This window comes from Uloborus diversus, chromosome 5 (assembly GCF_026930045.1).
Source record: "Uloborus diversus isolate 005 chromosome 5, Udiv.v.3.1, whole genome shotgun sequence".
NCBI classification, from domain to species: Eukaryota; Metazoa; Arthropoda; class Arachnida; order Araneae; family Uloboridae; genus Uloborus; species Uloborus diversus.
This window is the reverse complement of record NC_072735.1, coordinates 150,928,049-150,946,241: the sequence shown is the minus strand read 5'-3', so window position 1 is coordinate 150,946,241 and position 18,193 is coordinate 150,928,049. Positions and strand designations below refer to the sequence as shown.

Below are 18,193 nucleotides of genomic sequence, written 5' to 3'. Positions count from 1 at the left end.
TTATTAAATTTTGAAGCTTTGAAAATCATTTTTAACGTATTTTATGAAAAAATTTCTTTTGTCTCAACATGTATTATGTAGAATTTTCTTGCTTTCATTTAAATATCACCCTATTCCAATATTTTGCTTTGTGTATAACATTCAATTTGTAGAATGCATGCAAAATAATTTAAAAAAATTAAATCTGGGAACTAAAATATTTTTCCAATTGAGTATTTGTTTCATTTGAATTGTTTGGTTATAATTGATTTTATTTAAATTTTAGTGTGGTGGTCTGTAATCTATACCCATTTGTACGTACAGTTTCGAAACCGGATGTTACTGTTGCTGATGCTGTGGAAAATATAGACATAGGTATTGGAATTTATTTATTTATTTGCTTTTTACACATTAATTGAATTTGTACCATAACTTAAATTTTATATGCTACCTTTCAGGAGGTGTAACATTATTGCGTGCTGCTGCAAAAAATCATGACCGTGTTTTGATTATCTGTGATCCATCTGATTATTCATTGTAAGTTTTTTTTTTTTTTTTGGTATGTGTTTACATTTAAACAATTTTTAAACCTATTTCTCATGAAACAATTATTTATAGGGTAACTGATGCTATAGATAAAAGTGGTGACAACTCATTCAGTTCTTTATTAGGAGATAGCAATTTAGAGCTTAGAAGACAGCTTGCTCTAAAGGTAAAATTTATTCATAACTGATAAAACTAATATTTTCAGCTATATTTGCTAAAATGTTTCTCATTGGTTTATGTATTCAACTTTTGATGAATTTATTTAACATAACTTCAAGTTCTAAAACTGCTGTTTGTGCAGAAAAATGCTCCTGCTCTTTTTTTCCCAACCTGGGGCAATGTGCTTTCATTTTTAAAATCACTTTTTAACATTGTTTAAGGTACACAATATAGTTTCCTCGCTCTCTTGACAGACTACCTCTATTAAATGAACACCTCTTCAAGTGACCGAAATTTTGTGAAAAAGACCCTACGATAGTTTAAAGATAGTTTGCTTTCCATTAACATGGAACGCTCTAAATAGGCTTACTCTCTAAATATCCACACTTTCTTCATGTAAAAATTCTTTACTTCTGTCACTTTAGGATTGAACTAGTTAGAACTATCAGAAAAATAATGCAATGCTAATTTTTGTTATTAAGCTGAATATCCCTTTCGGCATCATATTAGCTTCTTTCCATGAACTTCCTCACAGATATTTGCGAGAATGTGCAATTCAGGTTGATTTCTTCTTGAAAAAAGTCGACTCTTCATAAGACAGTGACCAAGTGACATGAATATAGCACTTCCTAATCCCAATTTTCATAAAAGTCCTTCCCTGTTCTAGATTTTTTTTATAGTTAGCTTTTTTTTTTACTATACTTCTGAATTTGGCAAAGAAACTGTATGCTGGTAATCATTTCCCATTAGTTTAAAGAAGGAAAAAATAGCTTAGAAAGCCACGAAATTCAAAGCAAACTTCTAATATATTTTTTAAGCAGAATTAATTTTATTAAAATTTTATAAACATGTATTAAATTCTTTGTTTTTGGGACAATGCAACACATATTTAATGATATTGAGTATTTCAAAGCGTTTATTATTAGCACCTATTTTTGCCAGAACCAGAGATGATGGTTTTAGAGAAGTTTCGCTATATTTTTAGTACATTAAAAAAGTACTTCATTGGCATATAAAAATAGTACTTCAACTTCAATAATTTGAAGGCACTGGAATTAAGACACACCCAGTTATCAAAAACTTGATTAACCCGAAATTGAATTAATTTAATGCTTAAGAGATTAGTATTGTCTCTTATAAAATTTTGCTTTTAGGGATTTTTAACCTTTTTGTTTTATTAGTTTGTAGTTAAACAATATTTGCTTTTAATGTTATTGAAATTCATCTTCCTATGATCCTAGGCATTTAACCATACAGCTGAATATGATGCTGCAATATCGGACTATTTTCGACGAGAATTCAGCAGAGGAGTGTCCCAACTTCCTTTGAGGTATGGCATGAATCCTCATCAAAAGCCTGCTCAGATTTTTACCACAGAGAAGGAACTTCCATTTAAGGTACTGAATGGATCCCCTGGCTTCATCAACCTCTGTGATGCATTGAATGCGTGGCAGCTTGTTTCCGAACTCAAGCAAAGCTTAAATCTTCCTGCTGCAGCCTCTTTTAAACATGTTAGTCCTGCTGGCGCTGCAGTTGCTGTTCCATTATCTCATGAAGATGCAAAAGTATGCATGGTTGATGATATATTTAAAGATTTGACCCCAATGGCTACCGCTTATGCTAGAGCACGAGGTAAATATTTTGTATGTTGTTTTTATTTAATTACTAGCTGTGTTGCCCGGCTTCGCAGGGTCTACCTTGAAAATAAAAATTAGGTCAAGTGACTCATGTTCAACAATCAATTTTCAATTACAGAGAAAAAAAATACTATTCAATTTCCCCTTAAAATAATCGTACTTAAAGAAAGAAAACGACAAATCGAAAATTCCCTTATGAATTGAAGGCAACCCTCCATAAACACGATTAAAATCCTAAAAAGATAAATCGCCAAATAATAATCAAAAGGGGAAAATTTTACCTCCAAAGCAAAAACAAAATTTTATTTAGTCACAACCAAGAAAAAAAATGGCAATCTTCTGAACTTAAAATGAGATTGTTCTATTAGGTTTAGCAGTGCATTTTAATTTTTTTTTTCTGGTGATTTTGCAGCCTTTTTTTTTTTTTTTTTGACATTTGAAGGAACTGTATGGGTATTTTTCAGCGGCTTTCGAATGGGACCTGAATCAAAGAAATTGGATAATTATTTTGGGTAGAAAGAGCCATTTAATGCCATTTTCGGGTCCTAAAATTAAAATTCGAACGGTTTGGTTCTTTCTTGGCGTTCGCAGCTCCCCCCCCCCTCTACATTCCTTCTCGGGTGCCCAAGTACCTTCCTGCCAAATTTGATCGAGATCCGACGTAAACTGTGGATTTGTATAGGGAACATATAAACACACATACATACATACATATTTGTTTTATTTCTATGGATATCAGTAAAATTTTAGAAGTGTCACGAATTTTGTTTGTGTAGTAAGTTATTTGTAAGCGAGTCTTGTAGTCAGTTAACTTTTTTTTCAAGTATTTTTTTTATATTATTAATTTCAAGTATATGAGTCATTTGAAAGTGCATAAAGATTTTGATGAGTGAGTGAGTGTCAGTGAAAAAAGATGACTCTTTTCAGGTCTTAATAATTCTTTAACTACTGAGGGATATGCATTGAATTTAGGATTTTAGGTATTCTATTGAGCTCTACTAAATGAACAAAATGTCGATCATGTAGATCTAATCTTTTTTGAGAAATAAGGGGGTAGAAAGTAGCTTGAAATGGTTTTATAAAAAGCACACTGACAGATTCATTTCCCGTTTATTTCCTGTTTTCCAATCTTGACTGACACACTGTAGTGTGTCTAAATCGATCAAACTGACCTTAAAACAGATTCAAATTTTCTTTTATTTGATTTTTAAGGGCTTAGTTTTTTTAACAAAAGTGCTGGAATTCTGTAGCCTTCAGAATTTTTTTACACATAGCATTATTCCTATTTCAATCTAATATCTTAAAATTCATATGAAGTTGAAAACAAAGATTGGGCTCCCATAAGCTCAATGCTAATTAAATAAATTTATTTATTTTTCTGTGGTATGAATGATAAAAATGTTTTCTACTTTGTTTTACTATGTGTGTTTACGTTTAAGAAATTCAATTAGTGTTAAATGTATAACATTTTGTGTGTAGGTGCTGACAGAATGTCATCATTTGGAGATCTGGTTGCACTTTCTGACACTTGTGATTTAATTACTGCAAAAATCATATCTAGAGAGGTTTGTTAATATGTTTTTATATTACATTCTAAGAGTTGCAATTTGCTCTTTAAAATTTAATGTCATAGTTTTATTTGAAATGTGTTCATTTTTTTTTCACTTGGCGTTTATTCATATTCAGTAAATTACCGCCCCGTTTATTCATATTTACAGATATAATTTTCATAACTAAATTTCTGATGTAAAGCAAATTACTTTTTAAAATTGATTATTCTAAAGACGAGAGCAAAACATGATTTATGCTACCTGTGTTGCTGTTAGAGTAAATGTATCAATTTTATTATTTCTTTGATCCAAGATTCAGCATTATCCAGTTAGAAATATTTTTTTCAGATAAAAAAAAAGAAAAAAAAACCCCTAAACTTGAGGTTAAAGAAGTACAAATATTGTTGGAAAGTGTCAACTGCCACACTTGCCTACATTCTATTAGAACTCTACAATATTTAAGACTAAAGCAGCTGGTACATAATTTAATTTTTATTCATGCTACTGCACACTTTATTTTAAAACTTTTGAGGGATTTATTTTCTTATTGATGCAACAGAGCGATTCAAATGATAATAATCTAAAACACTAATTAGGTAACATTATGTTCTGCAAAACTCAGATTTGTGCATCATCTTATGTTCTGCTGGCTCTAATAAACAAATTATCTGTGCTATTTGACACACATATTTTATATTTAATATATCTTCTATTTTCTTTGTTGCTTCCATAGCACAGGCACTTTCTTTCCTCTGTTTCCAGATTTTATTCTAATAATGCATTTTTTTCACTATGAAATATAATCAAGTGCAGAGCAAATCCATTTTCTGATTTTGAAAGGTATCATTTCTAGGAAGGGGGAGTTGCAAGTCATCAGGGTTGCCACGCGACTGGGAAACCTGAAGAATCAGGGAAAACACAGGGAATTCAAAAATCAACAAAAAAAAAACAGGGAAAATCCAAAAAATTTTGAATTTTTCTCAAAAACCTGGAAAATACAGGGGAATTTTTTTTTTTAATTTCAAGTCGCAAAAATCAATGTCCAAATATATAAACTACTAAAACATAAATAGTAATAATAGTATTGGTAATATTAATGAAGTTCAGAAATAAAGTAAAATAAGAAATAGTAATTTTGCTTCTTTTTTTTTAAAAAAATAAATATTGAAATGTTGATCATAAAAATAATTTTTTTATTAATTTATTTAACATGTATCTTGAATTTATTAATAATTTCGTTTAAGAGTATGAAATTAGTCATCAGTATTCATTGTTCTGCTTAGCTTTTACACTTTTAGATCCAATTAATTAAGGTTAAGAGAAGGCTATTTTGTTTTTACCTTACATAAAAAGTTAAATATATTCAATCACCATGCTATTATTTCAGTTATTACAAATTCTTATTTGTTTCCCCTAATTTATTTGTTAAATTTATTGTTTCAATTTTTTTTCCTGTGGTGAAATTATCAAGATATTAATTTTCTTTTTCAAACATTAGTGTTCGCTCGTTTGTAATGTATCATTTTCATACAAGGAAAACACAGATAATTTTTTTTTTTTCGAAATTGAGTGGCAACCCTGATTATTTTTGGGTTAAAATAAGTCTAGGGTGAAATTTTCTCTCAAAATGCAGCTGTAAGCTATCTTTGATCACTAAAGAGGGCAATGAACCGCTCCCCCTCCCCCCCTGTCCGGATCCACGTCTGAATAAGACTTCAAATTATTCTGTTACTTTAAAATATCCTTTTGCTCCTTTTTAAAGTTTAAAGTGTATAAAACAATAACTTTTTTTTTTAATTTTCTTTGTGACAAACATGTTTATTTGATTCTATTCTGTAAGAACTAGTATGTTTGCTTTGTTATTGTGTAATAACTGTAATTATAAAAAAACTTGAAAGCAGTCAAAACTTTCAGCAAATATTTTAATGTTAATATTCTTCAAATAGTTAGCATTCATTTTGAGGACAATCACTCACGATTATTGCTAGTTTTTGCATCTTGTTCATTGTAAATAAAATCGTTTAAATGGTTCTAACCAAGACTTAGAGCTGCATTTACAGCAGCACAATCAAATCTGCTCTACTAAGATGTTAAGATTAAGTTGTAATGGCTTTTGTTTTGTTAGGTTTCAGATGGAATTATCGCTCCTGGATATGATGCTGATGCATTAGAAATATTGAAAAAGAAAAAAAGTGGTGGATATTGTATATTACAGGTAGTTTTAGTGCACCAGCTTTTGTTTGTTGATGTATTTTTCAACTGAAAAACAATTCATAGCATTTCATTTATATTTAAATTAACCTTCTTTATTTGTTTACTTATTTATTCAAGATGGATCCATCATTCAAACCTCATGACATGGAGGCAAGAACTTTATTTGGTTTGACTCTATCTCAAAAGCGAAATGATGCAGTAATAGACAGAACGTTATTTACAAATATTGTGTCAAAGAATAAAACAGTAAGTTGATTTTATTTTTGTAAAGTCTTTTGCAAAAAGAAAAACACAAATTAATAAAGTTAAGTAGATAATATTATCAACTGGGACTAAGAAAGCAGAGAGAACTTTTTGCTATTGAGCTTGGAAATGTTCTTAAAACTTATAGAACTATCAGCTTTGTATCAGGTCAATTCAGAATTTGTAACCAAAGGAAACAAATCTAATTTTGTTGCAGTGACAAGACTTGGAAGAAAAACGTTTGCTTTAAACTGGGTAGGTGTAAGGGGAATATTAAGAGGCAACAACATTTTATGTAAGTGTATGATTAAGTGTAATACGTTTACAGACTTAACTATCAATTTAAATCGGAAGCAACCAGAGCCAGATCTTCAATTTTTCCAAACCTGGGCAAAACCTTAAACTGCCGCCCTTTCTCAGCTGCCTTAAAATTTTAGGTCAAGATTCAATGAAGAAAACACAGAAATAGAGTGAATTTGTCTTTTTGGGTGTGGCCCTCAGCTTGTTTCCCTTCTTGATCCAACACTAGAAGCAACAAGTTGTAAATGTTCAATAAACAATAATGTAAAAGTGCATAAATATTAAAAAAAAAAAATGCAGAATCATGCTTTTTTTGGACTTTTAAGGAGCCCCTTCTTTCAGTGCCAAAAAGTGAGAGTTTATAAATGTAAAGTCAGTCCACAAAAGTTTTTGTTTGATTGTGAGGTCAAGATTTAAGTCAATTAACTTTGAGGCAAAAAGTTAAGAAAAAAAATTAAATCTCTGATAGTGGAATAGAAATCATGCTTTCATCCTTCAAAATTTCTAAACACTCAATTTTCTGCCCAAATTTCCAGGAGTTTTTCCCTCACCTGAAATATTTGCTCTTTCTTCTATTTCTGATTGCAATATTGTGCGGAAAAGTGTTTTTTTTTGGGGGGAGGGGGGAGGAAATGAAGGGTGAAGCTTGTAAGTGCCTTTTGTGCTACAGAATTAATGCTTGTTCTGTATGGCTTAAATGAAAAGAAAACTTATTGTCAGAATAAGATATTATGATTCTCAATCCATTTCAGCAGAAACTCCAATTAAAAAAATACAGCGCTAAAACAAGTAGCAATTACATTTGTTTTCAAAAAAAATTTTACTTTAAGATTGTTGTGTATGACTGAATCTATAACAATTGAGCTTTTTTTATTATTGAGTTAAAAAAAAGACTATTTTTAAGCTAAATATTTCTGTTTATTAATCTTGTATATTATTATTGTGATTTTGAGGGTTAAAAAAAATGTCAAATTTCTGTATATAATTCACTGAAACAAAATATAAGCAAAACATTCCCTATGATCCACAAAACATGCAATCCCAACCATTTTGGATAAAAGATTATAGTTTACAAAAAAAAAAAAAAACTGTTTCATGATTTTTACCTTTAAAAATTTATTTTATAGCTGTCTTCTGATGCAATTCGTGATTTGATTGTTGCTACATTAGCTGTGAAGTACACTCAGTCAAACTCAGTCTGTTATGCTAAAAATGGGCAGGTATGTAAAAAAGGATTCTTTTCAAATCTTGAATTATTTTCATTTGAATAATATTAAATTCAACACTTTTTCAGGATATTTTGAAGCAATAAAATAAAAGATGCAAGAGAATTTTAAAATGTTTTGAGTTTTATAGTTTAATATGCTTTGATTTGCATAAAAAGAAAAGAAAATTTTAAAAAACAAAAATGTGTGTAATTATTGAAATAATGTTATAATAATTGATAATATTACTGTTGAAAAAATAAACAGGGATGCATTTGATGGTTTTAAATTGGGATGCAACGATAAGCAAATTAGCCCATTACTGATTAATTGGCAGTTGATAATCGGCTGATTAATGATCATAATGATAATTTTAATGCTACTAAATACTCTGTCACCTTTTTTCTTTTCTTTTACTTTAGAAAAATATGTCTATTTCTGAGAGACAATTTTTCTCCTATTTCCTAATTTTCTAAAAATAATTTCAAAATTTCATGCAATTTCTTTCAGCCAATTTTCATATTAATGTAAATCAAATCTCATAATGTTAAAGTAGACATGAAAATTTAAAAATATTAGGGGCAGCCTGTGGTCATCAGGTAAATTTAGGAGCATTTTTTAATTACATTTTTTAAAAAAATTGTTAGTAGCCATTTAATCTGACTTTTTTTGTTCATTATTAAAAAATATAAGGGTATCTAAAAGCACTATTCTAAAGTGGGAAAATATTAATTCATGAAACCTGATGCAACATTGTATATATGTGTATATTTATTCAAAAGAAAAAAAAGATTAAAAAAGTATTACTTTAACGGTCAGTTTGTAAAAAAAAAAAATGAATAAAGTAAAGTATGAAATTTTTTTTAAAAAATCATATAATGTTTATGATTTTTTTTTTTGAATCAAAAATTAATAACTTAAACAGTAAGTTGTATGATATGATCATATGTATAGTAACAAAGAACAAAATAAGTGAAAAAATACTAAAGTTTTATCGCCAAAAGCTGGGGTTAGGGTATCATCGTAAACTTTAGGAAATGATCCTGATTTTCTTTAAGAAATAAAACAAAAGAATTAGGGAGGTACCAGTGGGATAATATATATTTTTTAAAAATTTCTGTTACATTTTTGTCCTTCAGAAGATAAATAGAAATAATATCAATAACATACAAACAAAAAGTAGGTTCAAGCAGGTGATATGAAAAGTGAGGGGAGGGAGAGGGGATAAATATTTTTTGCATTCCAATTTAAATGTCCTGTAACTTATTCTGTGTAGTGTCATGTGAATTTCAGCTTTGAGAATTATTCTTTAATATTTCATTCCATTTTACACACTTTCTAAACTATTTGTTTTTACTCTGTGCACTTTCAAACTGCAGTTCTAAAATAATGTTTGCAGCAAATTACGTTTATTTATTGTTCATAAATGTATTCCTAATAGTTCCTTGTTGGAGGTATGCTTAAAAAAAATGTATTTGAAAAACTTTTTTTTTTGGACGATTAATCGGTAAAATTTGTTTGATTATCTGCAAAGGGGTCGATTAATCAGTGTATCTCTAGCTTTAAATAAGATTTTTCTGGGTTAAAAGTAAATTAAATAATTTACAATTGTTTGTTAAAAACTAGTATGGTGCATTTTTTTCCTCTTTGAATGTTTTTCCAACAACTATTAAATATGCTAAATATTACAGGTGATTGGGACTGGTGCAGGACAGCAATCCAGAATACATTGCACAAGATTAGCTGGTGATAAAGCTAATATTTGGTAAGATTGCAAAGCACAATTAAACCTTTTTTTTTTTTTTTTTTGCATGACATAATCCTTTACTCTCCCCAGTCATATATTTGAACTTATTTTATTTTCAATTTTTGAAAAACATGAAAAATGTTTCCTTTGTAGAAATCTTTTATTTTCCACAAATATTGTTTGAAGCATTTTAAATGGATCTAATATTAGTATTTTAGATTATAAGAAATAGTAGTGTATCTGATTTATGTATGTAACATACATATTTGTGTGTGTATTTACATGCATACATTTACAAAGGCTTAGCTAGGTTGCCAAATAATCTATCTTTACAGGTTATCCACATATCTGGATTTCGATTTTAATCTAAATTTGTCACTAGGAATAATGATTTTCAGCAAAAAAGAAAAAAAAAATCATGATGGAAACTCATGCCAGTTTTCCTGTTTTCAAAAGTAGGAAAAATAATAAAGTTCAGCTTTCTTATGGGCAACTTGTCACTATATGCAATGTATTGCTTTATAAAGCATTATTTATCAGAATTCTTTTGTCTTTCAACTTTTGGGAGGACTAAATCAATTTATTTCTATGCAAATTTTGGAATCGTGGAAAAATTTTATATAATCATCGTAAATGTTAAAAATTTCTAGCGTTTTTTTTTTTTTTTTTTTTTTTGTGAGTTAATACATGTTTTTGAAAGCAAATGTTAAATTTTGAACTCTGTAATTTCATGTGTATCACTATTCATTGTTACATTAATTCTTTTCCAGTTATATGGTTGCTCAGCTCTTTATTTTTTGCTTTCATATGAGTTTTTTAAACAAATGTGCAAAGTGCAGCTCAAATGATTACAATTCTATTTTCACAAATCGCTAATTTTGACAACCTTCTAAAAAATGTTTTTTTTTCTAAAAAGTTGCATCCCACAAGTCATGGACAGAAAAAATCAAAATGAGTTAATTTCATGTACATTAGATGAAAATATTGTTAAGCCTTATGTATTATATACTGCTTTACAGACGTTTGCTGTAAGATTTATTAAATAGTTTGCATTGATCTTTCTTTTATTGTTTGTTTCTTTTTTTTTCATATTTTAAAACAGAAAAATATCAGAACATTTTTATTCAGTAATAATGTTTTTTTTTCCCTAGGTGGTTGCGTTATCATCCTAAAGTTTTAGGAATGGAATTTAAAAAAGGTGTTAAAAGGGCTGAAATTTCTAATGTTATTGACAATTATGTTGGTGGTACTGTTGGAAAAGTAAGTGTATTTTATGTTATAACTTTGATGTGTAGAAATGTATGACATGTTTTGCTGTTACAGGTACTTATGTAATACAGCGTAGAATCACTTCCTTTTGTTCAGCTAATCTAATCAACTTGAATGTATGACTGTCTATAAATTAAAGTCAAATTCTGACTGCTTCTATTTATATTTTCAAGTAACAGAGTTGGTTGTTTTTAGTCTGGACATCCCTCTTGAGGAATTTCTTGCTATGGCTCTGATACCCAATATCAGTTTCAATTTATTATCCCCTTCTTCCTGATGTTATTTTTTTTTTAATCTGAAAATTTCTTAGCTTTGCTCATAGAAGAATAAAACATTAATTTGCATGATTTAAAATTTTGCTTCATGTTTTTAAAATGTTAAATACTCCTGCAATAATTTAGTATTATGTATTTTGGGAGTAAACATTATCTACAATTTTTTTTTGCTTGTAATGGTTTCTTGCTCATGTATATAAACAATATATTAAAAAAAAAATGTTCTTCTAGTGGTGAATTAGTACTATGTAATGTAAGTCTGGCGTGTGAATTTTAGTGCATTTTTCTTAATCTTAAGAAATGATTTAAAAAATCTTGATAAGATTAGTATCTCATTTATCTCTTAATTACTATTTATTTATTTTTTCTTAGTACTGCTGTTCATGCATATTAGATTTTTAGCATTTCTTTTGCTTTATCCAATATAATGTACTCCTATCTGTTATTATTTTTGTTTTTAGGATATGCCTCTTCAAACTTTCCAAAATTCAGTTGTGAATGCTCCAGCACTTTTAACTGAGGTAACAAACTTTTGCAGGGGTTCTCAACATTAAGTAAACCACACAGTGGCGGATCCAGAGGCCTGTTTTGGGGGGGGGGGGGGCGATTTTTTTATCCATGGGGCGATTGGTCCACAAAAAATTTAGGGGGGGGGGTCAGAGAAGTCACGGGAGGGGGGATGTGGGCAGCGCCCTTATTTTATTTATTTATTATTTTATTTTAAATTTTATAAAATTGGGCTATAATATTTTTGTTGTTGGTTAAATGATCGTCTCAAAAAAAAAAAAAACCTAGGGACACGACCTGAAATCTCGAGACAAATATCAACAGTAGACTTCCTTCTTTCGATTCAAAGCTCCAATTTAATCTTCATCAAAAAACGTGACAAACATTTAAAGTACCCTTATTAAGTCAATTCTTCTTTCTTTAAACACGTGAATCGATCAGCACCAGCATTTTCCAGTCGATCTATAACTTTCAAGTTAGAAAAACGGAGGGGCAGTGCCCCTTTGTTTTTGAAAAGGAGGGGCAGTTGCCCCCACGAGCCCGCCTATGATTCCATCCCATCCGTTCTCACATGCGCTCAAAAGTATCGGACGCACAAAAGCTATTTCGTTGCGAAGATCATTCATGAGCTTTTAAATTGAGTCTTACAAATAAAGGAAATACATTCCCTTATATCGCCATTTTGTATATATTTTCTCTCATCCTATTATGGAATGAAAAAAAAATACCATTCTAATGTAACTTGGGATTTTCAAAGATCGATATGACATGGATTTATGAGGCATTTCTATGAATCTCCTCGGTAATACATTTTTGAATAAAAATAATGTCTAATGATTGCAGAAAAAAATGAAAACAAGCAACTACCAAAGTTCACTATAACTACAAATAGCGGCAGTAAAAAACGCGAAACAAAAGTTTAAATAAAGATATATCGAAATAAATCTTGTAACAAAAATTGCTTTTATGATAGAACCAGAAGCAAATAAAGCGGTTAATTTTCGTTATGCAAAACATAATTTTCCACTATTTAACCAGTATTAAAATAAATTTAGGATCAAAATAAAACGTTTTAAGTGTAGTTTACTTTTGTTTGAATAAGATTTTACTAGGAAATGCGAAATACAAGAGACAGAAAAGATCTTTTAACAATTAAAAAAAAAATTGATCTGTTAAAAAACCATATTCTGTTACAGCATTGTTAAATTACACTTAATCAGTGGCGTAGCAAACTTGGATGTCAACCGGGGTGGTAATCTGGGCTATCACCCCTCACCCCTTCCCATCAACCGAAGGCGAAAAAAAACCTTATTCAATGTTCGATGAAAGAAACGAAGTTCATACAATATTCATAAACAAAACGAAATTGTGTCCCCCCCCCCCCCCCCCCGAGAGGGATATCATCCGAAATAAACGTTTCCCTCGTATTGATACCAATGCATTTGAGAGATCATAAAACATATGCGAATTTCTGTTGGTATTTACATTTTTCCGGAACTCTTACATGCGTTTTGGGTGTCTCCGCCCCCCCCCCCGCCCCACTCCATATGAGTACCAGCCGCCTCAAATGCCCTTCTAGTGAGACCAATATGTTTGATAGAAAAAAAATTTTTTTTTTCATGTTGGAAATAAAATTCAGAATTGAAACATCGAAATTTCTCATATTCATTTTAGTGTCACACTCTAGGGGGTGTCACCCGGCTTAGCCCCGCCCTGCAAAATAATTTTTAATATAAATTGAAATGTTGGGGAATTTTTTTTAGAATTGAAGCATTTAAATTTTTCAAAAAAAGTTGAAGATCAATTTCGGGTGCCACCTGGGGCAAACCCATCCGCGCCACCGTAGCAATGCTACTGACTTCATCAACTCACATTTATATATAAAATAATTAAATTTATCAAATAGATAAAGGAGAAAAAAAAACCCGTATTTTCATATCAATCAACTAAAAAACCGCAAATGAAGGGAATATGTAATACCCCCCCCCCCTGGAGCAAAAATAAAACGTATGTATGGCACCAGTTATAAATATGCAGGAATGATTACACCTTCGAACGATATAAAACAAACGCTGAGAAGGAAATACGCTTTCAATTTTTAACATTTATCATTTAAATTTTGAGCATAAATGAAAAAAATTTAATGTATAAATTTTGAATTTGAAAAAAAAATTAGATTATTCTTCAGAAAGTGTTCAAACAAAAACAATTTATTTTGGCATGCAACCTAATAGTAAAAAAAAAACCACGAAGTCTGTTGGGGGGGGGGGGGCGATCGCCCCAATCGCCCCCCCTGTGGATTCGCCACTGAAACCACATACCTACTTTTTGTGAATCATTATGTGCACCCCCAACAAAAAGACTTGAGTTTTATTGAAATGTGTTATATAAGAATTTGAAGTTCTGCAGTTAAACTGTTAATGTTCAGTTATTAATTGTCTCACCAATCAAAACAATTTAAGTCTAGGGAAATAATTGGCAGGAACACTGGACTTCTATTTTTTTCCAAGGTTCATCAATATTTCGATTTTACCTTCGTCAAAAACAGCCGTAAATCATCCATAACATTGAGCTTGCTTCTATATCAGCACTTCATGTAAGTTCAACTCGAAAACCCATTTTCTTGCAAGTTGGTTGACTTGAACCTTAAAAGTTATTTTATAGTATGTCAACTAGTTCTTAGTGTTCTTTTCTTATACAGTTGAGAAGTTAACTAACAATTTGCAATACTTTAGTTTCAATGTTGAATCAAATAATATTACTCAAACTTTTAGGACCTTTAAATTCTAGCATTTGCATTTTGGTAGTTAACCGCATCAGTTGAGAACAGTTTGGTTTAGAGCGTGGTTATTCTTTTGATTAGTCTCTGATTAAAATTTTTATGTGCAATGTTCATTTAGTTATTTTAACTAACAACTCTTAAAATAATTTTTACTGTTTTGATCCATGAAAAAAATAGAAATTGATTTTACTATGCATATGTGTTAATTATGTTTCAGGAAGAAAAGCTTGTCTGGATCAAGCAACTTAATGGAGTCTGCTTAAGCTCAGATGCATTTTTCCCTTTCAGAGACAACATTGATAGGGCTCGTCAGGTGTGTTCTAAATTTTTATGTGATTTTTTGTGTGTGTGTTTTATACTTATGCTGTTCAAATGTGAGCTATTATACAAAACCTTCCCTCTCATATTAATGCATTCAACTTGAAAATTATTGCTCTCAGATGTGTATAATAGATTCATGTTTGCTTTGTGTGTTTTTATTTTTTATTACATTTTATTATTAATTCATTATTAATTATAGTATTTTAGTTACTGGAATGTTACGAATTCTTGAAAAAGTGTTTTAAGTGTATTGAGCTTTTGTCCATGCTATTGTAGTGGGATCTGAATCAAAAGTTTTAGAAATACCATAGTAAAAATAAATCTAAGAATTTTTATTACTTATATGATCACTTATCCAGCTAAGGAACAAAAAGAAATGAAAAAGAAAAAATAATTAATTTGAATTTTGACATCTTGAATTCAAATTATGTTTTTCGCAATCACGAGTGTGTGTATGTAGGCATGTGTGTTTGTGTGTAGGGGGTATGTGTGTGTGTGTACGGGTTATGTGTATGTGTGTGTAGGCATATGTGTTTGTGTCTGTGTGCAGGCATGAATGTGTGGGTAGTTGTGTGTGTATGTTTTTGTGTGTGTATGTGTGGGTGTCTGTATGTATGTGTGTATGTGTTTGTGTATGTAGGTGTGTGTAGGTGTATGCGTGTGTATGTGTTTGTGTGTGCGTGTGTGTGTATAATTGTGTATGTATGCGCGTGTGTGTAAGAAGTGGATGCAACCTGGAGACGGCTTTCGCAAGAGGTGCAGCATCGTGAGGAGCCCGTCGACCGTGATGGTGCGGAGGGTGGCGGTGGAAAAAATCAAAGGAACGCCAAAAACAGTCAAGTGAGAACAATAAGCAATCGCGATTGCTCAAAAAAAAGCTTGAAAAGTGTCATATGTCAAAAGTGTTTGAAAGGAGAAAAATCACAATTATAATGCCTCCTGTAAAAAAATATATATATTAGTAAACATACAAAACCGAAGTTATTGCAAGTCATAACCTGATCTGTAAATGTTTTCTTAACTGACCCCAGTATGAAAATTGTCTAACTGGTTAGTAAAAGTCAAGATTTGCTCCTTGAGCCCTGACTTCAAAGCCGTTTTAATTTTAGCCAGGTTTTTTGAATTGAAAGCCACCTAGATTGTCTTTCACTGATCAAACTAGACAAGAGACTAAAATAGCCAAAACTGTGAAGCACAACAGTTTGTTGGTGAATTGCTTAATGCATTTGCCTGTGTCTGACACAGGCAAAAGTTACCGGCAAACTCTTTGTTTTATACCATTTTTCAAAAAATTAGCCGCCTTTAGCTCCCGGCTCAGGGCTAATATTTTTAATGCATTGCATGAGTTTTGAATCACCCAATTTTTTGTTTGTAAAAATGAATTCTTGTGACGGACATAAGGGGACGTTGAAAAGTATAGTCATTCTCCAGTTCTACAATACTAAATTTTGAATGCTAAAATTTACACTGAATCTTAATTTTTTAGAGTGGTGTTTCTTACATTGTCAGTCCTGCTGGTTCTACTAATGATCAGTGTGTCATTGAAGCTTGTGATGAATATGGAATAGCTTTGGTTCACAGCAATCTTCGCCTCTTTCATCACTGAAGCCATTTCTTCGGAAAAAACTTTTGTTAATTCATTTTGCTATATCAAAGTATATATTATTTTTACATTAAATGAGTTTGTAATGAGTTTTGAATCAATTTATAAATGTTTTTAATAAATAGTTTAAAAACTTCATTTGTTATTAAATGTAATTAATGATTCTTTCTCTCATTTCGCTTTTAATCTCTTTTTAAAAAAATTAAATCGCTGAAAATATTCAATAAATCCAGATAAAGCAAAACCCAACTTCATTGATACCCTTTTCACAAGATTTTTTGTGATGTCTTGCACAAAACAAAACTTTATCTATTGAGTCAAACTGGAGAAAAAAAAACTTTCTGTAAGGATAGTTATGGTCAGCCAACAGTAATGATCAGGTTTCTCCTGTATTATCAGTGCTCTAGGAACAACAATGGTACATTCTAAAAGCATTCTTTCAAGAATAACCCCACCATATCCCCCCCCCCTACCCCAAGTATTTATAAGTTCTGTCTACTGTTTTTTTTTGTTTTTTTTTTTTAATTCTTTCTTGAACTGGCATTGCTGTTTTCATCAAATTGCAGTTTCATTGATACTTATTCATTCTTTAGCTTTTTCTGTATTATAACCATTGCACTCAACCTGTTGTTGTACAGTCTCTGTCTCTTTTTATGCAATTTTTTGTTTCTATTTTCTTTTGTGTGATATATGGAAGTTTCAATCAAATTAGATTTTAATTGATGAAGTTATCAATAAAACAAGTACAAGGTAGTGTCTCCAATTGACGAAGTCAATTTTAAAGCAGTTTACCATAAGAAAGTGTATTGTCAGATTATGAAGGATAATGGCTATGCATTTTGAAAAGTTTTGTGTGTAAAATAAGTACATATGAGACCATGGGTGCCCATATGCAAAATTGTAAGGGGGGGCTCAGATATTTTAACCATGGTTTAGCAGGATATTTTCCCCATGGAAGCGGATTTCAGGACAGATTAGAGTCATTAAAATTTGACATTTGTAATAACTTATTCATTAATGGCTGGAGAAGAAAGGTTTTTACATTTTTGAAAAGAAAAAAATACTAAAAGGAAGAAAGTTCTAATTTCTAAGGGGAGGGGGCTCAAGCCCCCTCTTGCTCCCCTATATGAGCGCCCTTGTATGAGACAGAGAGAAGCAAAGGGATCTAAATGGCAAAATTAAAAATTTGGAAATAACCAGTACAAATAGTAGGAAAGTCTCTCCTCTGTCTTGCGGCAAGAAATAGTACTAGTAGCCTTTGTAGTTGTTGCTATACAGCATGATTTAGAAATTTAAATGAAAGCCTACCTAGGACGTAATCTTTATACATGTTTTACTCAAAACTTGAAAATATGCACTTACATCTCTTTGTTTTTCACTGCCTCATATGTTAATTGAATATTTGAAAAGGGTCCCTTGTACATTTCCAAATAAGATTATGAAAGGTTTGGCATGGTTCTAAGTAGAAACTGTGTCTGGATTTTGTTTAAAAAGCAGTTCCTCGTTATATCATAAGGTTTTAAATTATTTTCTACGTGAGACACTTTTTATGCAGTCCCATTTCACGACATATAATTTTTTCTAAAAATTGTGTTGCGAAAACTTTTTTATAGATTCTCTTGAAGTTTTGACCAATTTCATCATGCTGTTTTTTATGTGGTCCCTATCCACTGCACAAAAACAAGTTTGAGTGTACTTAAAATATTTAAGATGCTTTTATACTAATGTGCCCATAACTAACGATTAAAAATATGTATTTTCTTCATTGGCACATGCTTTTTGACGTTATTTCTAATTTTACTTTTTATGCACAAAGGTATTTATTTAACTTATTGAAACAGTGCTTTATTCCAATT

General features: G+C 30.6%; 1 protein-coding gene across 1 annotated transcript in view; it reads left to right on the top strand.

Annotated features, from left to right (window-relative positions):
• LOC129222853 (bifunctional purine biosynthesis protein ATIC-like) overlaps window positions 1-16,486 on the top strand; it is a 40,146-nt gene extending 23,660 nt beyond the window's left edge. The window contains exons 5-17 of the mRNA XM_054857406.1: window positions 266-354; window positions 438-516; window positions 598-691; window positions 1,926-2,316; window positions 3,801-3,886; window positions 5,997-6,086; window positions 6,203-6,331; window positions 7,756-7,848; window positions 9,525-9,598; window positions 10,732-10,840; window positions 11,586-11,645; window positions 14,631-14,726; window positions 16,221-16,486. Coding sequence (XP_054713381.1) covers window positions 266-354; window positions 438-516; window positions 598-691; window positions 1,926-2,316; window positions 3,801-3,886; window positions 5,997-6,086; window positions 6,203-6,331; window positions 7,756-7,848; window positions 9,525-9,598; window positions 10,732-10,840; window positions 11,586-11,645; window positions 14,631-14,726; window positions 16,221-16,340 — 1,510 coding nt within the window. The 3' untranslated portion in view covers window positions 16,341-16,486. The remainder of the gene's footprint in view (window positions 1-265; window positions 355-437; window positions 517-597; window positions 692-1,925; window positions 2,317-3,800; window positions 3,887-5,996; window positions 6,087-6,202; window positions 6,332-7,755; window positions 7,849-9,524; window positions 9,599-10,731; window positions 10,841-11,585; window positions 11,646-14,630; window positions 14,727-16,220) is intronic.
• The last annotated feature ends 1,707 nt before the right edge of the window (window positions 16,487-18,193 follow it).